General features: G+C 43.2%; 1 protein-coding gene across 5 annotated transcripts in view; it reads right to left on the bottom strand.

The window, feature by feature from the left end:
• Positions 1–26501, bottom strand: part of LOC140191556 (phosphofurin acidic cluster sorting protein 1-like) — a 294121-nt gene that overhangs the window by 7465 nt on the left and 260155 nt on the right. For 4 of the 5 annotated variants that reach the window (XM_072249058.1, XM_072249050.1, XM_072249074.1 and 1 more), the window contains 5 exons: positions 11587–11629; positions 7089–7131; positions 5618–5756; positions 2832–3055; positions 589–702 (listed from right to left, as the gene is read on the bottom strand). In XM_072249058.1, coding sequence (XP_072105159.1) covers positions 589–702; positions 2832–3055; positions 5618–5756; positions 7089–7131; positions 11587–11629 — 563 coding nt within the window. Of the gene's footprint in view, positions 1–588; positions 703–2831; positions 3056–5617; positions 5757–7088; positions 7132–11586; positions 11630–17489; positions 17775–26501 lie in introns of those variants that run through there. The other variant, XM_072249084.1, reaches the window with a different exon arrangement.

Below are 26501 nucleotides of genomic sequence, written 5' to 3'. Positions count from 1 at the left end.
TACAAAATATTGGTTAGATCACTGCCAGAGTACTGCGTGCAGTTCTGGGCCCCATACTATAGGAAGGACATGATGACATTGGAGAGGGTGCTGCATGGGATGGAGCAGTAAGTTATGAGAGGCTGGGCTTGTTTTCTTGGAGGAGGATGAGGAGAACATGATAGAGATACACAAAATGATGAGGGAAATAAGCAGGGAAAATAGTAGGAAACTGTCAGAGGTGTTGACAAACTCAGGGGAAGGAGAAAGAGTTTTGGAGGGCATCCGCAGAACTTTTTCACCCAAATGGTGGTTGGCATCTGGAACACACTGAAGGGTTGGGTAGAAACAGAGACTCTTACAACATTTATGTACATCGAGGAATACTTGAATTAAGCCAGAGTAGGCTAGCAATCAAGTACTATAAATGGAATTAGTGTAGGTGAGGACTTGATGGTCAGCATGGATTTGCTAGACTGAAAGGTCTGATTTCTGTGCCATGACCATGAAATATTCACAGTTTACTAAAATCTGGCCCATTTCTGCAGGGTCCTCCCTCCACAACCTGCTTCAGTGCAGCTGCTAGTGAGGACCTGGGCAGCTTCTCACCTTTTAGCATGGTCTGCTGGTGTTTGGCAGTACAGATCAATCGACTGATCCCCTCGATCACCTGGCTCTTTGAGTCCAGCTCCTTTTCCCGCGGCTTCTTACTCAAAAACATCACTGCAAAAGATGAGTCCACAGTCAAGAAGGATGCAGTGAGGAATGCAAAAGACAGTGTGGGCCAGTGGGATGGAGGGTGAAACAGTCTGGGTCAGCGGTATGGAGGGTGAAACAGTCTGGGTCAGCGGTATGGAGGGTGAAACAGTCTGGGTCAGCGGTATGGAGGGTGAAACAGTCTGGGACAGCGGTATGGAGGGTGAAACAGTCTGGGTCAGCGGTATGGAGGGTGAAACAGTCTGGGTCAGCGGTATGGAGGGTGGGACGGTCTGGGTCAGTGGTATGGAGGGTGAAACGGTCTGGGTCAGCGGTATGGAGGGTGAAACAGTCTGGGACAGCGGTATGGAGGGTGAAACAGTCTGGGTCAGCGGTATGGAGGGTGAAACAGTCTGGGACAGCGGTATGGAGGGTGAAACAGTCTGGGACAGCGGTATGGAGGGTGGGACGGTCTGGGTCAGCGGTATGGAGGGTGAAACAGTCTGGGTCAGCGGTATGGAGGGTGGGACGGTCTGGGTCAGCGGTATGGAGGGTGAAACGGTCTGGGTCAGCGGTATGGAGGGTGAAACGGTCTGGGTCAGCGGTATGGAGGGTGAAACGGTCTGGGACAGCGGTATGGAGGGTGAAACGGTCTGGGACAGCGGTATGGAGGGTGGGACGGTCTGGGTCAGCGGTATGGAGGGTGGGACGGTCTGGGTCAGCGGTATGGAGGGTGGGACGGTCTGGGTCAGCGGTATGGAGGGTGGGACGGTCTGGGTCAGCGGTATGGAGGGTGAAACGGTCTGGGTCAGCGGTATGGAGGGTGAAACGGTCTGGGTCAGCGGTATGGAGGGTGGGACGGTCTGGGTCAGCGGTATGGAGGGTGAGACGGTCTGGGTCAGCGGTATGGAGGGTGAGACGGTCTGGGTCAGCGGTATGGAGGGTGAAACGGTCTGGGTCAGCGGTATGGAGGGTGAAACGGTCTGGGACAGCGGTATGGAGGGTGAAACAGTCTGGGTCAGCGGTATGGAGGGTGGGACGGTCTGGGTCAGCGGTATGGAGGGTGGGACGGTCTGGGTCAGCGGTATGGAGGGTGGAACGGTCTGGGTCAGTGGGAAGGAGTGAGTGAGTTAGTCTCTGTGCAAGAGACAGAATGTATGGGACAGTGTGGGCCAGTGGGATGGAGGGTGAAACAGTCTGGGTCAGCGGTATGGAGGGTGAAATAGTCTGGGTCAGCAGGAAGGAGTGAGTGAGTTAGTCTGTGTACGAGAGACAGAGTGCAGCAGAGTGTATGGGACAGTCTGGGTTAGCAGGACAGGACACGACCTTGAACATAATGACTGGCTGGGCTACCTGTCCTATGTGTCCCAGAAACTCTGACCTGCTGGACACAGGATATTTTTCACTAAACCATCAGACATTTGCCCCATTGAGACTTTACAGGCATGTTGGTTAATTGTCCTCTCCCCTTCCCTGCAAATTATTATCCAGTGGCTATCTTATTCCCCAATGAAAGCAAACAATTGTGGATGCTGGGACTGAAACCTAAACAGGGAATGCTGGAAATATTCAACAAAATGGGCAGTGTCTGTGGAGAAAGACACACAGTTAAAGCTTCCAAGAAAAATAGTTCTGGTGAGAAGTCATCATTAGTGGTTTCTCCCCCTACAGATGCTGCCTGATCTACTGAGTCTTTCCAACATTCCGTCTTTGAATTCCCTGTTGGATTGTGTTCAACAGCCTTAACAAACTGCCCGTTCCACACATCAATACTTCCCTGAGGAAGTGCCCTTTTCTAAGCAGAGTGCTTTACCTTAACTCTGGATCACCCGATTGTCCAGCCATCCACTCCAGGAAACAGATCCCTTTACTTATCCAGTACAATGGCCTTGGTACAATCCATCATCAGGGTCTATGCAGTACTTAAAACTGGAGAGCCAATATCCCGCGAAGTCCCCTATTCCAATGTTTCCCCAGAACACACTTCCTGGTCCCGCCCCGCATGTCCTGCCTCCCACACTGGCTGAGCTCTCAAGTTGCACCTTCAGTTCCCAAGACACAATCCCTTGTCCTACCACTTGTCTCATTTCCCACCCTGTGACTGCCTCCCCTACAGTCTCACCCATTATTGCCTTTGCATCAACCAACCTGCTCACCTTTCTTATTTTTTTCTTTGGTCACCACAGTCATCAGCATAGTAGCTGGTGGTACCATCTCACCCCCATTTGGTAGCCGGGTGACTTGCAGTGAGCGGAAGTTGCTCTTCAAAGTGTTCTTACTCCCGATGTCCCGCTTCTCACCCTCTCTCTTCTTCTCGGGCAGCTGGGTGGTCCAGTAGTCAACCTGCAGTCCCATCACCTCCCCTCCAGCTCCCGTCAAGCTGGTCATGTGCAGCCCAAGGAAGGAGGGAAGGGCCATTAGATTCTAGCTACATGAACATGATATCTCACTCAATCTCACCAAAAACACACGTAGATATGCATGCACACATACACTCACACAGACAAGTCTAGCTGCACATATAAGTGCACCCACACTTCCCTTAGTTACCACTTGGGTTAACTCGAGCACCAGTTCCACCCTGACCATGTCTCCCTGTGCAGTGTGAGCTCTGTGACAGGTAAGTTTGGCTGGACCAGGAAGGAATACTTAAGAGAGAGCTTCAGATTTATGCCAAACCTGGTCCAGCATTCCTGGATCTTTTTTTCAACTGTTATGCCAAATCCTTCAGAGATTTACCTACAGATTTCAAGTTGGATCCACAGCCTCTTGAGGAGGGAATCATGGCTCTACTGAAGAGTATGTGGAAGTGTTTCCCGATATGGGATGGCTTGGCTCTCATATGAACGTCAGACTTGCTTGCCCAGAAATCCCCCTTCTTGAAGGGTGCTTTACTACTGTCTTGAAAAGGAAGGGGCACAGAGGCTGCAGGCCGTGCTGGAATTGGTGTAAAAGGGTGCGTAACGGTTGGCATGAATGTCATAGACTGAAGGGCCTGCTTGCGTGTGGTATGAACTAGTGTTGTCCAATGAGAAAGGGATGCTTGTCTTCTGTCTGTGAACATTCTAATCCTCGACACTTGATATCCTATTTAACTATTTCAGGGACACAGCTTTTATTTCCCTCTACACAGATACCGTTGCAGAGTTAAGATTTGGTATATTCTTTTATTCCTCCTGTGGTGTCACAACTTTGGCCCACCATCGAACACTTTTAATGCTAACCCTACCCTAACCCATTGATTTCCTCACTTTCCTGTCAACTCCACACAGGTTCTGCAGCTGCTTGTACAGGATGTTGTTGAGGCCACATTAGGATTTCTGTGTTCAGTTTTGGTCGTCCTATTATATGAAAGGTACGATTACACTGGGAAGTGTGCAGAAAAGATTTATGAGCACATTGCCAGAACTTGACAGTTGGACGGACTAGGTGTTTATTCCTTGCAGTACAGAAAACTGAGAGGTGATTTTATATATAAAATAGTGAAGGGCATGGATAGGGTGAATACGCTTAGTCTTTTCCCCAGGGTTGGGAATCAAGAACTGGAAGGCATAACGTTTGAGGTGAGGGAAAAGCTTTAAGAGATCGGAGGGGAAAAGTCTTCATGAAGAAGCTGGTGGCTCTATGGAATGAGCTGCCAGAGTAAGTGGTTGAGGTGGACAGGTACAAGGATTGGAAAGGTTCTGGGTCAAATGCTGGCAAATGGGACTAGTTTGGTTGGACATCTTGGTCAGCATGGGCCAGCTAGACCAAAGGGCTTGTTTCCATGCTGTGTAATTCCATAACTCCATGAACTAGGGGAAATTTAAAGCAACCCATTGTTCGGATATGGGAGGAAATCAAAGCACCCAGGGGAACCCATATAGTCACAGGTAGAATGTGCAATTTCCACATAACAATGCTGGAAGTTTGGATCAAACCTGGGTCTGAAGCTGTTGCATCTGTCTCCAGTTGCTGGTACTTACAGTGATGGTCACCTGGGCAATCTCAGTCTCACCCTATCACAGATATTTTCTCTGCTTCTCTCCCTCCCTCCAGTACTTATGAAAGGGCTGTAATATGCAGTATTGTGATTCTCTCATCATAAATACTATCATTGTCACTGAGAAGGTAACAGGCTCTTCAACACAGTTGGTGGATGTTGACAAAGATTCCCATCTGAGTTGGTCACATTTGCCTGCATTTAGCCAAAATCCCTCTAAAGCTCTCCTATCCATGTACCTGTTCAAGTGCTTTTATTGGTAATGTATCTCACTCAACCACTTCTTCATTCCATATACGAACGACTGTCTGAGTGAAAAAGTTGCCCTTCAGATGCCTATTAAATCTTTTCCCTCTCAATTTAAAGCTATGCCATTTAGTTCATGATTTCCCAACCCTGGGGGAAAGACTGTATGTATTCACCCTAGCCATCCCCCTCATAAATGTATACATCTCTGTAAGATCACCCCTCATTCACCGGAATGTCAATGAAAGATATCCCTACCTACTCAACCTCTGTAACTCAATCTCTCAAGTCCCAGCACCACCTTTTAAAGGTACCTCACCTATGGCAGGGTGACCAACACTGAACAGTTATTAATTTCATAACTCAGTCCCTTGAGTTCTGGCAACATTTTTTCTGCAGTATTTCCAGATTAGTTGCATCTGTCCTGTAATATTGTGACTGTAACTGAACACAATATTCTAAATGTGCCCTCACTATCTTCTTGTACAACTGCAGCATTCCAACTTCTATATACTGACTGATTGCGATCAGTGTATCAAAAGTCATCTTCACCCTGTCTACCCAACACCACTGTCAGGGAACTACGTACGTGCACTCTTAGACTCTTCTGTTCCACAACTTTTCTTTTTACCATTTGTGTCCTTATGCTCCAACTAATGGGGCAGGAGCCATCAGCAGGCACCCTGGACACTGCCAGCCTCTGAGCATCCTTACCAAGGTCCGGACAGCACACCCGAGACAGATGGAGAAGGTGGCGGAGTGGCATTGCTATCTTTTGAGTACGATGTCATGTTGGTGGCTGGCGTTGGAGATAAGATATTAACGTTGCACAATGTGGCATCATCAGAGTCAACTGGAGAAACAGTTTGTGTAATCAGTAACACATAGCGAACCTCAGCGGCACATATACACAGTCCACATTACAGAGAGGTGGAGGTCCCAGAAAACCATTTGTATCACTATCTTCCTTAACACAAGGCACATTGTCTATGCATGAATAGTTGAAAATATTTGCATATAAATTCCAGGCAGGCAAAATTTTATTCTGTATCTCAGCTTGTTTGATGGACTTTTGTCAATTCCATAAGGGTAAATTTCTGTTACCCTAACGGAATATATTTGGGTAACAGAACATAAATTGGGGGTCAACTGTATACCATCCAACACTTCCCAGCCACTGAAACCTCTTCCATAGCCTATGGTTGCAGTCCCCCATTATGGACTTCCCCACCCTCTAAATCCCCTACCACAGATCACGGACATCCTTCCCCTTCACTGACAACCCAGAGATACTTTCCCACTCTCAGAATTCCCTCGCCCATCACTGACTTTCCCCACCCTCTCGCAGATCATGGACACTATCCCTGATCACCAACTCTCCCTACCCACTGAATCCTCTCCCACAGCCCATGGACACTGTCCATCAATGAATCCCTTTCCACAGACTACAGAAACTTTCCCCACCTACTGAATGTCCTAGAATCTACAGACGTTCTCTTTTATCCCACATTGTTTTCACCCATGAGATCCCCCTCCTACAACCCTCCAGAGTTCTACAGTGTGCAAACAGGCTCGTTGTCCCAAATGGTCCATGACGACCACAATGCTCATCTAAGTTAGTCCCATTTCCACACATTTGGCCTGTTTCCCAAACCAGGGTCCATGAACCCCTTGCTTAATGGTATTGGTCCTTCGTATATAAAGGCTGGAAACCTCTTCTATCAGTGTACCGAGATAAATGTCTTTTAAATGCTGTTCCTCTGGTAGCTCATTCCATATATTGACCACCTTATAGATGAAAAAGTTGCCTCTCATGTCCCTATTCAATCTCTCCCATCTCTCCTTAAATCTATGACCTCCAGTTCTTGATTCCCCACCCTGTCAATACCCCCTCATGATTTTATATACCTCTATAAGGTCAACTTTCAGTATCCTACATTCCAGTGAATACTGGGCACTCTTCTATCACTGATTCAATCTAACTCTTGCATAGTGCTCTGTCTCCCTGCCTTCAAGAGGCAGTGTACACAAAGAAACTGGCACTAGACACTACTAACTGCAGACTTCAGCTCGGAGGATATTCACCCAGGGGGCTTGAGAACTTGGAAACTGTGGCTTGAGTCTGACTCTTCACATCTTGGTACAGTACTGGCAAGTATTACATGGTGAAAAGGAATGTACCTACCTGAGGCTGACAGTGACTGTTCCACAATGCCTACTTTCACCACCTGTGGAATTACAGGCAACATTAAAGTTCAAAGTACAGTTAAAGTATGTATACATTATACAACCTTGAGATTCGTCTCCTTACATTGCCCAGTTATTAATGCAATTGGTAAATCAACAGGTTTAATATAGTCACTGCATGGAATTGGGTCAATAGTTTTAACATATTCAACAGGTTCAATATGGTCAATAAGTTTAGTACACTCAATTAATATAACATACATGATGGATTTAATATGGTTAATGAGGTTAACACAGTTAATGCGATATATACAGCTACTGGGCAGATATATGTGGTCAATAGGCTTAATAGATTTACTGTTTAATAGGATCAATGACTGTGATACTGCTCCAATCAAAACAACTGCAGATGCTGGAAATCTGAAATAAAAACAAAAAATGCTGGAAACATTCAGCAAGCCAAGTGGCACCTGTGAAGAGAGAAACGGAGTTAATGCTTCAGGTCCAAGACCCTTCATCAGAACTGAGAAGGAGACAAAAGAAGCTTATTACGCTGCAGGGAGGGTGTCGCTGAAAGGGTAAACCCATGGTGAATGTAGGGATAAGCTGTAAACAAGGTTATCTGGTCAGTAAGGAAACGGGAGCAAATACATGATGAGGATGTCGAAGAAGAACGTGAACAATCTGCTAGAGGAACTCAGCAGGTCGAGCAGCATCTAATGGAGGAAAGGATGTCGACATTTTTGGGTTGAAATCCTGCATCAGGTCTGTGGTGATCTCTCTTGCCCAGCTCTCACCAAGTCTTCAAACTGAAATATTAATTCTACCTCTCTCACCACAGATGCTGCCTGACCCACTGACTCCTTTCAGCACTTTCAGATCTTTAACCTCAGCAGTTATCAGACTTTTGTGGGAAGGCAGATTGTTATCTGAATAGTGATGTGTGTCTAAAGAGACCTGCATGTCCTGGTGTTGTAGTAACTGAAGGTAAGCAAACAGGTGCAGCAGATGGTTAAGAAGGGAAATACTATGCTCGCCTTCATAGTGAGAAAACCAAAAGAGATAAACTTCTTGATAAACTTTGGAACTTGGCTCCCTTTGTAAAATTATTAGTAACAATCCTGGATGTTATCCTTGATTCAGATTGGAATTTTAAGAATTCCACATAAAGAAAGTGACCAGAGCAGCATTCCTACACTTGGGAAATATTAAAAAAGTGCGTCCATTTCTGTCATGTAATGATGTTGAAAAACTAATTTGCACCTTTATATCAAATCGACCACATTACCTCAATGCACTTTTTACTGGCCTTCCAAAGCAATCTATTGACAAACATCAATTCATTTAGAGCGCTCCTGCTAGACCTTTATCTAAAACCAGGATGAAGAAGCATCCTGTGTCATTCACATTCTAACTACTCTGCATTGGCTTCCTGTATCTTTTAGAATTGATTTTAAAGTTCTGTTACTTGTCTTTAAAGATCTCAGTGGTCTGGGACCAGAATACATCACAGAGTCACTTTTGCTTTATAAACCTGCTCAAACCCTCAGGTCTTCGTCCACTGGTTTAAACAACCTCTCACAAATGATGATTGGCAGGTCAGTTTTTTTGACCCATGCTCCTGAACCGTGGAACTCAAAATCTAAAACTATAAGGGATGCAGATTCAGTTGATATTTCTAAATGCCAGTGCAAAACCTATTAATTCACCCTTGCTTTTAAGTAACACATTTTTGCCAAAGCCAAGTACACTCATTTCTCAATTGCTAGGAACTTTCATACTATTCTAGTAGTGTTTAGTATTGTGGCTGTTTGGAGATTTACATAAATATTGTCATGTAAGTTTAATTGTTTAATGCTATTGTGTACTGACTTCGAGATGATACCATTTGTAGATATTGCTACTGGGACAACATATACCCTGTTCATGTTCCAAAGTCTTTCAAATTCCTCTTTTAATTTAGCAAATTTCTATTGTTTTTCACATATTGATTTCTATATCTTATGTGTGTTTGGAATGGTTATATCTATTAAGTTACTCTTGCTTGTTTATCCTGTAATATTATATTCAGAGAGTTATTGTGGATTGTTTATAATAATTGATTGGTTGTAATATAATTTGTAGAATTTGTAGGGCTCTGTCTCTAAAACTGGATCAGGCTTCTGTTTATAATAAGGTATGTTGTCTTTTATGAGTTTATACTTTACAGCAAGATTTTGGTGAATTATGTTTGTCACTTGATGGTGCCTGTGTAAGTAATCAGATTGAGTTAAACTGCTGCAGGATTATGTAATGTGTTGGACTGTTTCTGGTTTCTCTTGGCATTTTCTGCATTTATTCTCTTGAATTTGTTGGTCTTTCATTATGTATTTTTGATTTTTTTTTGTGTTAACCACCTGGCCCTGTATTGCCACAAGGAATCCCTCTTTTTTTAGGAAGCGGTCTCCAACTCTGAGCCAGACATTCAATGCTTTCTTGTTAAAATCTAGTCTGCTCAGATCATGTGGATGTCTTCCATGTTGGGTCATGCTCTTCCAATAGTTAACTTTTTCTTCTGTAGTGATTATTTTTTTCATTTTTCTGGGCTATGCTTTCATTTAAGTTTAGTGGTGTGTACTTCTTATCAGAATTCCTTATGCTCGCATGGAGTGCTAAATCCTATTTTTGTTGATTCTTGGAAGATATATCCTTTGAAGTTTTATCTGTTGTGTAAATATTTTATGTCTGTTATTCCTCTTCCTCCTTCTGCCCTGCACAGTGTTAGTCTAAGTGCATTTGAATGTACATAGTGCATTCTAAATTTTTATAAGTTTTCCGGAATCGTTTCAGACTAAGATATTATGCCAAAAGAATATGTTCATATGGGTACAGTGAAAGTATTTATTGCCTTTGTTATATTTTTACCATTGCACTGTTTGACAGATTTTCTTAAGCCTTGAAGTAAATTCTGTCTGAAGTTTTCCCTTTATCGTACTATGGTCTATTTTCTTTGCTTGTTGATATCGCAGATACTTGTATGTTTCATGTTCATCCGTCAGCTGTATTGTATCCTGCTGCTTTGTTTATATTCTACTAGCTCTATTGCATATTTCTTTGCTTAATGTTCTGCACTTATCTTGTCCAAAGTTCATATATCTTTAGAAAATAGTTCTACTATTTGAAATAATTACATTAGCATTACTGATGAAGGAATGTATAAGTCATCCATATATAGAAGGTGCTTCAGGAATAATTCATTTGGTTATCTCTGATTTGATATCCTATTTTCATCCAATTCAGAGCGAGTTCAAAGCTAGACAAAATCACAGTGGGTTTAGAGAGGCGCCCTGGAAAATGCCTTGGTTTATTTTGATAAAGGTGGTTGTTCATTTTTAGTTGTTAGCAGATTATAGTATGCCAAAGCTTCATCCGATGTTGAAGGAATTTCACAAATATTGGGTGTAATTTACGTATATTAAGAGCTTCTATTAACCATGAGCGTGGCACAGAATCAAATGCTTTTTGGTAGTCAACAACATGAAAGATTTCTGCTTTTCCCCTGGGTTTGATTTAGAATTGCAGAATCCATTATTATTACATCCTTTCATACCCTTAAGGCATCCTTTCTGTTCCTCTGTCAGTATATTCTGGTTATCTAAGTAAATGGTGTTTAGTTGTGAGATGCATAGCATTAGAATTTCATTCATAGCTTATTATCATTATTATTCTGACAGGACTGACAAGATTAGATTGCAGGAAGGACGTTCCTGGTGATACAGGAGTCCAGGACTGGGGGTCCAAGTCTAAAGGATAAGGGGGAAGCCACAGAAGACTGAGATGAGGAGAAATGTCTTCACCCCCAGAGACTGGTGAATCTGTGGAATTCTCCACCACAAAAAGCAGATGTCACCAAAACACTAAATATATTCAGTGAGTTAGAGTTCGTTCTTGAGGTCAGAGAGATGTGGGGTGAAAGCAGGAACATGGTATGGAATTTAGATGGCCAGCTGATGGTGGGATATGCACGAGGTGTTGAATGGCCTACTCCTGCTACTGTCTGTCAACATTTATCTCACCAAAATCTAATTAGGACACAGAAGGCCAACTGGGCTGAGTCTATAAGGCACCTTGAGAACAACCTATGGTCCTGTACACCTGTTCATTACTGGCCAGCACATGAAAGCCATACAGCTCGTTCTGTCCTGCCTGGGACGGTTCAGATATGGTGTCTAATGAGATTACAGCTCCTGGTCATATATTGCGATTGCTTCACTCAGCCTTAGACCTTTGCCTCTTGCCCCTAACAGGAGCAGCTGTGCACGCAGGGTACTTCCAGAGGCAAGCAGCACATCACGGGCACACCAGGCCATTGGTAATGGGAGTGACAGGGGGCTCAGGATCTTCACAGGAGGAAACAGAATCCCGCAGAAGAGACTAGACCTTTCCAGGTACCACAGAATAACTGGGACAGAGTTAAGTCTGCAAATAGGACTGACAACAGAGCCAGAAATACTTACACCAACAAAAGGGATGAATTTCTGGCACGAATCTTCATCAGGGCTGCAGTGAGAGAAGACAAGCAGAATTATTTACAGCGTGAGGCACACACACACAAACACACGCAAACAAACGCCCCCTTTACCGTCGCTCCTACACAGAGCCACATCCACATAAAGACAATTAGACAGACAATCATCGGTAAGCTCTTCACTCCAACAAGATGGTCCCAGATCAATCTGCACACTACTGCTGACAACCAAGAACATTTGCATCACAAACACAGCACCTCCCCAAGATAATGCAATACCTATCAATTTCAAATTACTCCCCACAAACTCATCTCAAATAAATTACATTGCCTAGGTTAAAAAAGATCAGACTGTCACATCTCCTTGATAACATTTCAAACCACACTATGCAAAATAATCGCAAAACTATACACACATTCAATAAATCTCACATCTTCACAAACTCCTGAAAGCAGTATCAAACCAATCCTTGAAACAATGTCAAACTAATGTTAAGGCAGTCCCTGGAGATAAACATTCTGAAATATCTTCAATCAACATATCCCCATGAAATAATCTCAAATCAACTCTCCCTACTGAAATACTCTTAGAACAAACTTATGAATTAATTTATTTTTTGTCTGGCATTCTGGTGGTACCTTAAGAGGAATTTATCCTGAATGGTACGTGCTCCAAGCGAAGCAAGGATTTGAGAGGGTGAAAGTCAATTATAGTCAGCCTAAGGACATTGCTATACTGTAGTGCAAGAAGCTCTATTTTCACATTGAGCGTCTTGGAGCAACAGATTTCAAGGTAAGTGGGAGTGTGAAGGAGATGTGAAGGGTGCAGGACTGGATTGCATGTATGTCTTGGGTATCACAACATTAGTGAGTACAGATGAAGCTGCGGTCACCACCTCCCAGCAGCAGGTAGTATCCTGTGCTCCGACATACAGGTTGGAGTTGCACCTGACTAGTTTATTAAAGTTAACTACAGCCCATGCAACATTTGATAACAAGGGTGAGAGTCTGCATAAGAATGTGTAGGCATGCTTATCTGTCTGTGTGCATCAGAGAAGCGTGTTTGTGTGCATGTGCATGTGAAGTTGCCAGTGAGTGCAAGCATGTGAGAGCCTGACTGTGAACGTGCATGTTAAAATATGTATATACCTGTGCATGCAGGAGAATAGGTATATATTCAAGATTATTTAATGTTATTTCCAGTACATGTGAAGGAGAATGTGTGTATCCATGAGAAGTTGTAAATGAGAATACTGTTATGCAATAGTGTGTGACACAGTATGAAAGCTTGTGGATATGAAGGTGTACATGTGGAACTGTGTTTGGGAGTGAGTTCGTGTGCAAGTGTATGAACGTGGGCATGTATGTGAAAGCAAGTGTTTACAAGTGACCAATACTGTGCGCAGTGAGTGTGCTGTTGGACAGGAAAACTCTAATAAACAGCCATTGCTTACAGAATGATGCCCCAATATTGTCAGCAATGTGGTTCTGAGACAGGGCAGGGAAGGATGTGACCACAATTTTGTATCAATTCTAATCTAATCACTTCTGCTAACAAGTTACTCTGTACTGCAGGTGCTCATGTCTACACACTTGCAAAGAGACACCACACGCATACAGGTGTGCAGACACACTCGCACATAGACTGAGTCCCCCCTACACACACACACACACAATGGTCAGGCACAAATGTCACATGAAGCCAGCAACATATTTTTCTATTTGACTCACTGAATTGTTTGATGAAGGAACAGAGGTTGATGAAGGGGACAGAGTAGATGTTTCATACATACATTTTCATACTGAGTTTAACAAAGAGATGGGGAAATGGTGGATAGACACAGCACAGTTGTGAAGTGTGTGTAGGGACAGAGGCCTGGGGCTGGGATTTCATGGATGTAGATGTTTGAATGTGGCAGGTCACACTGAGAGAGCAATTGAAAAGTATATGGCACCTTGGCGTTCATAAATGAAGGCACTGAGTACAGAGAGGGGACATTGTGTTGAACTTGTATGGGGCTTGGGTTAGCCTACAACCAGAGAAATAGATCTGCTCACTGCACTAAGGGAGACCACCAGCTCACTGTGCAAGGACGGTGCACTGGTTTAGGGCTTCAGGCAAGAGGTACAGTGGAGGTAGGGACTGTGAGAAAGAACTTTTCCACCAGTGTTAATGCTGGAAACTTACTGTCTAAACGGATTTGGAAGTTGGGGGGGGAGGTATTCTGGGGAGGGACACCACCAAAAATTACAAAAGTAAACTGGATCAATATGTGGGATAATAATTGTGGGGAGGGGAACCATCAAAAATTGTAAAAAGGAACTGGATCAATTTGTGGGGTAATAATCGTGCAGGGCTGCAGAGAAAGCTGTCAGAGAGCCAGCATGGACTCAACAGGCTAAATTACCTCCTGTGCTAGAAACTATAAGGATGCTGCCTGTATTAGAGGGTATAAGCTATAAGAAAGGGAGACCTGATAGAAGTTTATATAACTATGAAAGGTATAGAAAGGGTAGACAGTCAGAGTCTTTTTTTCAGGGTAGATATTTGAATACTAGAGGACAAATATTTAAGTTGAGAAGGGTAAAATTTAAAGGAAATTTCTGGGTCAATTTTTTTTCCCTACAAAGACTGATGGGTGCCTGGAATGTGCTGCCAGGGGTAATGGTGGAGGCAGATATAATAGAGGTGATTAAGAGGCAGTTAGATAGTCATATGAATATGCAGGGAATGGAGGGATATGGACCAACAGCAAGCACAGAAAGGATTACTTTAATTTAGCATCATGTTCAGTTCAGACATAGTGTGTTGAAGGGCCTGGTCCTGTTTCTGTGCTGTTCTTAAGTTTTGACTCTTGTGACCAAGACATATATATTCACATATACAATCACGGACATACAGAGGCTGTCTGTCTTGTGTGCACACACACGAGCTCACATACATACACATACAGCTGCACAGACTCGTACACCCATACAGACTTACACAACCACACACATGCACAGAAGTCAGTGAAGATGCTGTATGCCTTCAAGGTGGACATATTTGAATCTTTCCCCGTCTTCCTGCTAATCGCCTCCTGTGACGGGTTTTGAAATGACTGGATTGCTCGGGATGTGGTTTGTGAGAGACCCCTGCAGTAGTTCACTTCTCTAGCTGGTGAATTGTGTGGACTTTACAGAGACAGTGTTGGTGGTGCTTGTTGTAGGTTGTCCAGCTCTCTGAAACATTTAGGAGAGCAGAGATCTCGGCTGCTCCGTAGACCAGAGAATTGGTGCTGGGTCTGAGGTCTACAACTTCAAACACTTTTTTTCCTCAGAAAGGAACCTGCAAAACTAGATCAGTTCCACGTCCCAGAATCAATTCAATAGGAGTAATGTTGTGTCTGAACTGCCCTCTGTCCACTGTGATCAGCACCTGTGAAGAGACTCCCACCTTCTCTACCAGAAGACACCAGGACTGGCTGGATGGAACAGAGATATCCTCATTTCTATGTTAATGTAAAAATACCTTACTCACTAAGATCACACACTCATACAGAAAGATACAGGAAATGAATCAGAGGCACGCACAGACACATAACTGGTGCATTATTACAAAATCACAAACAAGCACATTCATCAAAACACCCATTCACTACAGGTCAGACACTAGATGTGGACTCTTATAATTACATCCCTCTCCCTCTCTCTCTCTCACACACACACACACACACACACACACACACACACTCAGTGAAAGCTTCACAATATACATTTCACAGCATTAAGGCAGCAGGGTTGTTTGTTCCAAGGCAGATTATTAAAATGAGAAACACGAGCGTGAAAACAAGGGAGTATGTTTGACAAGGACAAGGCAGATGTCGGAACACAAAGCAGATACCTGATATAAAAATCAAAATACAGGCTCCTTTTCCTTGATGCACAAAAAATTAAAAACATAGTGTAAACATTACCTGAGAATAGAAATGATAAGAAGACTGAATGTCTTAAAGTCCAACATAAATTCCCATCTGTTAGAAAACATCGCCTGTGATATTCCAAATATACCCTTGGATTGTGGGTCTAGCAGAAGGTCCAGGACCACCTTGCTCTTGGGAATATCAGAGTGCGTCACACAGCAGCTCTTTCCTCTGCTTTAAGGTTGTGTCAGGTCCTGATCAGTCCCATGTTGCGAGATGGGGAAAGTTACTTATTCTGATCGACACTTTCAGATGATGTGATCAAGCACTGGAGTTGTAATCAAATGGTGTGATTACACAAACTCAAGACAGGGAACCTTAGAAAATTCACCATTTTTCTTTCTGAAGGTAGAGAAACAGGAGGAAACCGTGCCAATTCTAATCCGCTAACACCGAATCTTGTCTCTATCAGAACTTGTGCTAGCACCAGCCAGAACTATTTACTATTGATCTGACCCAAGAATTAGCCGATGTAACAAATACAGAATGATGCACTGTGATCAAATTCTCTCAGGCTGTTCACAGGCAGCTCTCAGCACAGCTTACATCTTCAAATAATTGCCAGATCACTGTAATGTGTTCAGAATTGGCAAGGAATTTGAGCTGGTGAAAATCCATTCCTTCAGCCAAATACACCTTCCACCAGCAGCATCACTGTCCATCCTGATACATTCCTCACTGTCCCCCATCATCTATCCCAATCCACTCACACCCCCACTCTCTACCACAATCTATCACTTACTTTCCCTCTCCTTCTCCACCACCCCTTTCTCGCTGTCCACCATAATCCACCCCAATTCATCTATCATGCTCCATCTGCCACTCTCCCCTTTGATCCATCCCTCATTCTCCACCCTCCTCTTACTTTCCATCATCTCCACTCCTTACTTCACATTCGTCCCTCATTCTTCCAATCTTCCATCAAAGGCTATCCCTCAGTACTCACTCCCCCTCAATGTCCCAAAGAGAACCTCCCTGTCCATCAATGCCCATCCCTTTTCACTGAGTTGTACAACAGCAGCAGACCCTTTGACCCAGCTTGTCTATATCAGCCATTAGGTACTAATCCCTTTTACAAGCACTTGTCTGTAGCCTTCTGTGTTGTCCATGTGTTTCTGAAGCTGTGAGAGTCTCCCACTTCCACCACCCCTCCGGCAGTGCACTCCAGATTCCAAACAGCTCTGGGAAAAGGATTTCCTGCAGATCCCCTCTAAACTTCTAACTCTTCATCTTAAACCTAATCAACACTTCTACTATGGGGAAAGATTTCTTACTATCTACAATCTCCATACCCCTCTATCAGGATCCTGCCCTCTACCTCTCCTTCCCCGCGTCCTCTGCTCTGAGGAAAACAAACCCAACCTCTCTGGTCTTTCCTCATAACCGAAACAGTCCGTCCCAAGCAACATCCTGATAAATCTCCTCCGCAACCTTGTCACAACAATCAATATCATTCTGTAGCCTGTCTACCCTCCTTGCTCTCAACAGCACCACTAATTTTCATGTCATCTGCAAACTTAATCATATGTCTTACATTCATATTGAGTTTGCTGATATATATATATAGTAAATAGTCAGGGTCCCAGTAATGATCCCTGCGCTACACCACTGATCACAAAAACAACACACCACCATTACTGTGCCTCCTAACCAGTTTTGGATCTAATTTGCCAGGTGATCTTTGATTCCATGGGTACTGCGCCAGTGTTCCATATGGGTTTACTAAAGTCCACATAACCTTCATAAATTGTCCTTGTCAATATACAGTGGATTCTGATTAATTGGGCTCCATGGCACCAGTACACTTTGGCCCAATTAGCTTAAGTTTCATGGAAATAGCTAAAAAGGTATAAAATAGACAAACTACTATTTAACTGAGTAACAATTATGTATTTAAATGAAATACAGAATAAATTAAACAATACCAATACCATAGTACTATAAAACCGTGTATTAATTCCTAATAGTTATCAACAGAGGAATACATTCCATGTTCTTTTGATTGTCTGTAAATGAACAAAATCAGTGCAGAGAGTGGACTGCCTTGAAACAGTGCTTTCACAAGTGCATCCTCCAAATCTTCATTTTCATTGTAATGTTTAAGATGATTGCTGATACCATCAAATTCTTCATAGTTCTTAACTTGTTGTAGTAGTGAAATGTTTCATTTTCACTCTCAGCTGTTTCTGGAATCTCCAAGCCTGAATTCTTGAAACTGCAGTGAGCAAAACATTTCTGACTTGTCTTACTGTTTATTATTCAGCAACAACCAATGACAAAAATCACAGCTTTTTAACACAAACGTGTAAGTGACGATATTTAAAACTGTTCGCTCTAAGCACAATATGGTGTCTCATGGCCACTTGACGAGCATGTGACTGATGCTAGTTATAAATTGTTCGGCAACAGTCTCCTGCCCCAATTAAGCAACATATTGTCCCAAGTAAGCAGCTGCCTCAGTTAATCAATGACATAATAAATTGGAACCCGCTGTATTCAGTTATTTCTTCAAAAAACGTAATTAAATTATTTAGACACGATCTCCCACCAACCAATCTGTGTTATCTATTCCTGACAGATAAGCAATTGGCTGGAAGAACTTAGCAGGTCAAGCAGCACCTGCGGGGGATGAAAGCAATTACCGATGCTTCCAGTGTCAGCAATCTTCTCTCTTTTTCATAATTCCTGATCAGACCCTGTCATTCCAAGATTGATCTTGCAGTTCTGAATATTTTTCCATTACATTTTGCTATCTTCCAGTCACCAATAGTCAGTGAAGGATTAAAAATATGCTTCGGGCACACCAATCTCCTCTTGCATCCCACACCAGCCCGGGATAGGTCTCATTAGGCCCTGGGGAACAATTCACCTTTATGCCTCTTGCTTTTTAATCTTAATGTGCACTTAAATTTCCCTGCCTTAATGAAATCTTCAATTCTTTTTCCTTAGAGAATGCAGATAATAGCATTAATTTCAGACCTCACCTAACCTGATGATAGATCCTACTGAACCTCCTCTGCACCCTCTCCAAAGCCTCGACATCCTTCCCTTGGTTATATTTAAAACGGAGGTTGATGGGTTCTTGATTAGTAAATGCATCAAAGGTTATGGGGAGAGGGAAAGTAAATCAGCAGTGATTGAAAGCAGAGCATACTCAATGGGCTTAATGGCCCAATTCTTTCTCCTATGTCTTATCGTCTTTCTACAATGGGGTGACCAGAACTACACACAATACTCCAAGTGTGACCTATGTAACTGGAACATGACTTCCTTTCTCTTACGCTCAATACCCCAACCAATTAAGGCAAGCATACCATTCACCTTTTTTTTAACCATTTATATACTTGCATAATGTTTATACATTCCCTTTACATTTGACTTCCCAAAGTGCCACAGCTCACAATTGCTGTGATTAAATTTCATTTGCAATTTCTCTGTCCATATCTGTAACTGATCTGTATTCTGCTGTATTGTTTGACAACTCTCTACACTGTTCAGGACATCACCAGTGTTTGAGCCATCAGCAAAGCTGCTAATCCACCCACCTACGCTTCCATCCAAGTCATTTATATGTATCACAAACAATGGAGGTCCCAGTACCAACCCCTGCAGAACACCACTGGTCACAGACCTTCGGACAGGATAATACCCTTCCACTTCTACCCTTTTGTCTTCTATAGCCAAGCCAATTCTGAATCCAAACTACCAAATTACCATAAATCCCAGGCATCTTAATCTTATGGATCAGCTTACCATGGAGTACCTTGTCAAATATCTTGGAAACTACATCCGCTGGCTCCACACACACATTGCATTTTTGGTCCCTAAGGGGTCCCACTTTTTCATTGGTTACCCTCTAACTCTTAAAATGTAATAAGATAAATGCCTGTGTGTCCTGTGTATAGCATAGTAATGACATAACATAGAGATCTAAAATTCTGCATGTATGCACTGCATAAAAGTATGCATCACAGCCTCAGTGTTTCTAAAAGCTGAACAGCAGGCCACCTATTGCCCTAAGATGGCCTAATTTTAGCATTCCCCATGGGAAATTGATGATTGTTTTCAGATCTATTTTTGAAGTAATAACTATTTGGGTGAGCATGACCCAAGTACTTCTGGTCTATAAACACAAAGCGAAAATGAAAATTTCTGCAGGAGACAAGTTACAACTTAATTGAATGAAAATATTCAGGAGAAAGGAGCAAGTTTGGTAAGAAAACAAATAAGTGCTTCAGATATCATTACAGAGACTGATGGGCAATTTTTTTGAGTGCTCCAAAACTCTTCTTATTAATCTACTTTTTGCTAACTGGCCTGGTGTGGCATCATCAGGCATTTCTTCAACACTTGAAAAAAATTGAAAATTTGGTTTATAAACTCCCTTTAAATGTGATAAATATGGCAACTCCAACAGGTCAGGAAACTGCAAAGTAAAACATTTCTAAAAGGGTATAAACTTAGCGTTTGTGATGAATGTACCGACTCACAAATCAGCCACTGGAGCACTAGATCAAAGGTAGTAAGATAATAAGTCAATGGGAAGTAACTACTTTGAGACTAGCTGGAAATACTCATAAAATACTACCATTAATTCCATAAGGTACAAAAGAAGATGAATCGAAAACCCATATTAAAGCTTCACACACTCAGTGGTCACTTTATTAGGTACACCCGTACACCTGCTCGTTAATGCAAATATCTAATCAGCCAATCATGTATCAGCAACTCAAAGCATAAAAGCATGCAGACATGGTCAAGAGGTTCAGTTGTTGTTCAGACCAAACATCAGAAAGAGGAAGAAATGTGATCTAAGTGACAGACAGGGTGATTTGAGTACTTCAAAAAATGTTGATCTCCCGATGCACAGCAGTCTACAGAGGAAGGTGCAAAAAACAAAAAAATCCACTCAGCAGTAGTTCTATGGGCGAAAAGGCCTTGTTAACAAGCGAGGTCAGGGAAGAATGACTGATTAAAGGTGACAGTACTCAAATAACCACGCATCACCATGGTGGTGTGCAGGAGAGCATCTATGAATGCACAAGATGTCGAACCTTGAAGTGAACGGGCTACAGCAGCAAAAGACCACGAACATACACTCAGTGGCTACTTTATTAGGTACAGGAGGTATATTTGGGAAAACATTTAATGAAAACATTTGAATATCCAAGCACATTTGACATGTGATCCAAATGTGAGAATGCGTTGAACTTACTCAAATTAGGAAATAAGGGAATTAAACCTGAAGCTTCAATGGAGATGATTTCATTGAAACTTGGGTCATGATCTAATGCACAGTCTTTTTCCAAACATCATGCAACATTATTTGAATTACCAGTGGTGGCATCATAGAGCAGTTTTAGCACCAAAATGTGATGAATAAAGATCTTCTTACAAAGTTTCCCAGACAACCTGTATGATACAACTCTATTGACATTGTGATAGATATTGATTAGACTGCATATTAGACTGGTGAACTTTTAAACTCACTATTACAAATTGGCGTGCTATCAAGGAACTCTAATCAGGAATTTGGATCCACCAATATGGCAACACAAGATCAGCTGCAGGTTCAGTTTATTGTCATTCAATGTTACACATGAACACTGCCAAACAGAACAATGTTCCTCCAGACCAAGGTACACAACACAGTACATATAACTTACACACACAACACATAAAGTAATATTACCACAAATAAATTAATAATAAGGTGTATTTATGACGTTGAAAGGTGAACAGTATAACACTACTGGTGCTTCGTATATGATGAACCTGCTGTCAGGGAGTTCAGTAGTCTTACAACCTGGGGTGAAGAAGCTGTTTCCCATCCTAACAGTTCTTGTTCTAATGCTATGGCATCTCTTGTCTAAAGGTAGTGGGTCAAAGAAACTGTTGAACGGGTGAGAGGGATCACTGACAATGCTAAGGGCCCTGCATACGCAATCTGCTGATAAATATCTCTGATGGATGGAAGAGAGACCCCTGTGATCCTTCAGCAGTTCCTGCAATCTTTGTTAGGGACTTGTGGTCAGATACCAGATGGGGATGCAACTGGTCAGGATGCTCTCAGTGGTGATCCTGTAAAAATCGGTTAGAATGTGGGGGGAAGGACCTCAATCTTCTCAAGAAGTGGAAATACTGCTGTGCTTTCTTGACCAAAGAGGTGGTGTTGGGGGACCAGGTGAGATTGTCCATTATGTGCACTTCCAGAAACTTGGTGCTCCAAACCCTTTCCATTGACGGGTCACATTTGTGCAGTGGGGAGTGGTCAGCCTGCACCTTCCTAAAGCCCACATTCATCTCTTTGGTCTCAAGTTATTATGCTTGCACCATACTACCTCCTGTCTGTACACCATCTCGTCGTCGTCGACGAGGCCAACCACTGTATTATCATCAACAAACTTGACGATTCAGTTTGAACTGGATCTAGCAGTGTGGTCATGTGTCAGCAGTGTGAACAGCAGTGGGCTGAGCATAAACACGAGCAAGTTCTGCAGACAGGAAATCCAACGCAACACACACAAGATGCTGGCAGAACTCAGCAAGTCAGGTAGCATCTACAGAAATGAATAAACAGTCGACGTTTCGGGATAAGACTCTTCTTCAGGTCTGGAAAGGAAGGGAGAGATGATGGAATAAAAAGGTAAGGGGAGGAGAAGGAGGACAGTTAGAAGGTGAAGTCAGGTGGGTAGGAAAGCTAATGAAAAGGAAGGAATGTGATAGGAGAGGAAAGTGGACCACAGAGAAAGGGATAGAGAAGGGGGGCCCAGGGTAGGTCATTGGCAGGTGAAAAGAGGAAGGAGCCAGAGTGGGAAGAAGAGGGGAGAGGAAGGGAAACACCTTTTTACCAGAAGGAGAAATCAATATTCATGCCATCAGGTTGGAGACTACCACGTTGAAGGTGGTATCCTTATGGCAGAAGAGGCTATGAATCGACATGGCGGAATGGGAATTAAAATATTTAGCCACCAGCAAGTCCCACATGTGGCAGATGGTGTGAAGTTTTTCAGTGAGGCTGTCTCCCAATTTATGACAGGCCTCACCAATGTAGACCCACAATGGGGGCTGCATCGGGAGTACCAGAGAAGGGATGACCGCAGCGGATTCACAGGTGAAGTGCTGCCTTACCTGGAAGGACTGTTTGGAGGTGAGGGAGCAGGTGTAGGGCAGGTGTAGCAGTTAGGCCACTTGCAGGGATAAGTGCCGGGAGGAAGAATAGTGGAGAGGGATGAATGGACAAGAGAATCACAGAGGGGATGATCCCTGCAGAGACCTGAGGGAGCTAAAACTATGCTTGGTGGTAGGATCCCTTTGGAGATAGCTGGAGTTGTGGATATGGAGGCACATGGGGTGGTAAGTTAAGGACGGCCCTGGAGAGCGCCAGTGCTCAGCATGCTGGAGATAGAGATACTTCTGCCAACACGGACTGACTGTGGCCTTTCAGTCAGGATGTCCAGATCCAGTTACAGAGAAAAGGTGAGACCCAATAAGGTCAGTTTACCCACCAGCCTCTGAGGGTTGATCAGTTGAAATGCTGAGCTGAAATCACTTCAAAAATTACTACTGTGCGTAAATGGAGCTACAATATGACTGGTAATGCTATTGGGGAAAATGCCCCCATCCCTTAGATATCAATTATCCCAAATGATCAATCTTTTCAGTTCAAGCAACTTCAATTCACTGTTTACTTATTTTTGCGACGAGCATCAACATGGCCGAGAACAGTCTGGAAAGCTTAAAGCTCAATATTTTCTTATGGTCAGCTAGATGTTGATTGCTCCAGAGACAGAGATAAAAATAATCAAAAGAAAGAAATATAGAACATATCAACATTGAAATGATGTATGTGCATAGGTACATACTGTACCTGCTTAAGGAGGACAACATTAAGTGTAATATTTGTGTCCTTATTTATTTTCAGCATGTATATTTTTATTGGTACAAGTTTAAATCCCAAATTATATTACTCATGCAGTCACAGCATTATCAAACCGTTGGAGTTTTCAGTAATATTTGTGGCCCAGTTTCATTCACTTTGTACTGGCATAAAAATCATGCTTATGTTGTGTTATCAGAAAATATCCCCACTCTACCTTCTGATCGAAGAAAAGTTAGCAGCTGAAGATGTTTGAGCCCAGAGGAACTCCTGCAGTGATGTCCTGGGGCTTGGAGGACATTCACAAACACCTTCCTTTGCCTGAGGTGTGACTCCAACTATCAGACTGTTTCCCCCTTGGTACCCAATGACTTCATTTGCACCAGAGCTCCTTGATGTCACTCTCAGCCACATGCTGCCGTCTTTCACACCTCACTCTAGAATCCAGCTCTCTGGACCAAGGTTGTGAAAAGGTCTGGAGATGAATGGTCCTGCTGACAGCCTAACTAAACATTGGTGAAGTAAAGTCATTTGATAGCATCGTTAATGGTACTTTCCATCACTTCCTGTGCTGCAGCATACTAGACTGGCAGGCAGCTTTGCTTTAGGAATGCTTGACATAGCTCCTAGTGAAGCTTTCTTCTCTTCTCAGTAAACCAGGGTGGACACCTGGCTGCTAGAGTGAGGGATGTGCTGGGCCATGAGGTGTGCTTCTGCTGATGATCCACGGCATCTCGCAGGTGCTCAGTTCTGAGCTGCCGCTTGCTTTCTATGCCCGTTCCATTCAGCACAATTGTAATGGCCAATACGTTGCTAACATTGTACACAGTTTTAGTAACTGCACTCTAGCAGTAGAGAGTGGCAGCTATGATTCACAAGGATGTTGCAACAGCCAGAAAGTTTGGTTATGAAGTGAATGAATTTACATTTATTGTGACTTGATAATAATTATGATTCAATATAGCATTCTGCAGCTAATCTGAATCTTGCCGCTCAGTGCAAACAGCCCGATATCAGTGTCGCCAGTCTGATATCAGTATCATCAGACTGATATCGGTCACTAAGCTGATATCAGTGTCACCAGTCTGATATCAGTCTCACCAGCCTGTGTGCCACAGTTCCCAAGGAGACATAGGATTGCATAGTGAAGGAGAAATTTCAAAGGAAGTGAGATCGGATATCCTGGACATTCTACATGCCACAGTCCTGAGGAGATGTTGGATTATCCACAGTTAGGCACTTGGTAAGGGTAAAAAAAAAAGAAGTTAGGTTTAAGCAGAGCGGCCATTGTGTGAGTGGGCCACGTTAGAATGGAGAGCTCAGGCTTTGGCTCATAGAGGCTTCAGCAAGGAGAGGTGATAGGAAGATTTTCTTTATTTGTTCTTTCTTTCTTATTGCACAGTTAGAGCAGTGGGAATGGCAGGTAGGATAGTGGAATGGTCCTCTTGCGGGATGTGGGAAGACAGAGAGACATCCAGTGTCTCTGACGACTACATTTGCATGAAGAGCATCCAACATAGAGTTGGGGGTGATGTGTTAGCATGGAAAGAGGATTGGTTAACTCATAGAAAACAGAGAGTTGGGATACATGGGTGTTATTCTGGTTGGCAATCAGTGGTGGGTGGTGTGCCAAAGGGGTCAGTGGTGGGCCTGCAATTGTCCACGATATACATTAATGATCTGGAAGAGGGGACCAAGTGTACTGTGTCTAAGTTTGCTGATGATACTAAATTGAGTGGTAAAGTAAATTGTGCAGAAGATACGGAGAGTCTGCAGAGAGATTTAGAAAGGTTAAGTGAGTGGGCAAGGGTCTGGCAGATGGAATACCATGTTGGTAAATGTGAGGTCATCCACTTTGGAAGGAAAAATGGAATTGCAGATTATTAATTGGTAGGTAAAACATTGCAGCATGCTGCTGTGCAGAAGGACTTGGGAGTGCTTGTGTGTGGATCACAAAAGGTTGGTTTGCAGGTGCAAGAGTCTAATGGGATGTTGGCCTTCATTGCTAGAGGGATTGAATTTAAGAGCAGGGAGGTTATGCTGCAACTGTATGGGTACTGGTAAGGCAGTCCTGGTCTCCTTAATTGAGGAAGGATATACTAGCTTTGGAGGTGGTGCAGAAGAGACATAAAATTACTCACTGGAATTCAGAAGGCTGAGAGGAGGTCTGATAGAACATATAAAATTATGAAAGGGATAGGTAAGATAGAGGCAGGAAAGTTGTTTCCACTAATAGATGAGACTAGAACTAGTGGACATAGCCTCAAGATTTGGGAGAGTAGATTTAGGATGGAGATGAGGAGGAATGCTTTTCCCAGAGAGTGGTGAATCTGTGGAATTCTCTGCCCAATGAAACAGTGAAGGCTACCTCAGTAAATATATTTAAGACAAGGTTGGATAGATTTTTGCATAGTAGGAGAATTAAGGGTTATGGGGAAAAGGCAGGTAGGTGGAGGTGAGTCCATGGTCAGGTCAGCCATGATCTTATTGAATGGCGGAGCAGGCTCGACAGGCCAGATGGCCGACTCCTGCTCCTATTTCTTGTGTTCAACTGCAGCTTCTTTCAGACCGCGTTAAGGAACTGGATCAGGATGTTGATGGAACTACAAATCATTCAGGAGGTTGACGGATTGATCAACAGGACATACGAGGAAGCAGTTATACCCAAGCTGCAGTACACAGGTAACTCAGGAGAGGGAAAGGGGATAGGACTAGCTAGTGCAGAGTACCCTCGTGGCATTTTCCCTCAACAAAAGGTATATGGCTTTGGAGACAGTTGGGGAAAGAGGTGGAGATGACCAAGTAGACCAAAGCCACAGTTGTCAGGTCTCTGGCACTGTTTTGTTCTGTGGCTCAGATGGGGAGGGAGGAGAAGAGGAGTGCAGTAGTGACAGTTAGAGTAGCAGACAGAAGGTTCTGTGGACGTGAAAGGGATACATAGATGGTATGTTGCTTCTCAGATGCCAGGGTCACGATGTCTCGGATTGGGTCCACGGCATTCTAAAGAGGGCGGGTGTGCAGACAGAAGTCATGGTACATATTGATACCAATTACATAGGTAGG

The sequence above is a fragment of the Mobula birostris genome, chromosome 2, assembly GCF_030028105.1.
Source record: "Mobula birostris isolate sMobBir1 chromosome 2, sMobBir1.hap1, whole genome shotgun sequence".
Classification (NCBI taxonomy): domain Eukaryota; kingdom Metazoa; phylum Chordata; class Chondrichthyes; order Myliobatiformes; family Myliobatidae; genus Mobula; species Mobula birostris.
This window is presented reverse-complemented; position numbering and strand designations above follow the sequence as displayed.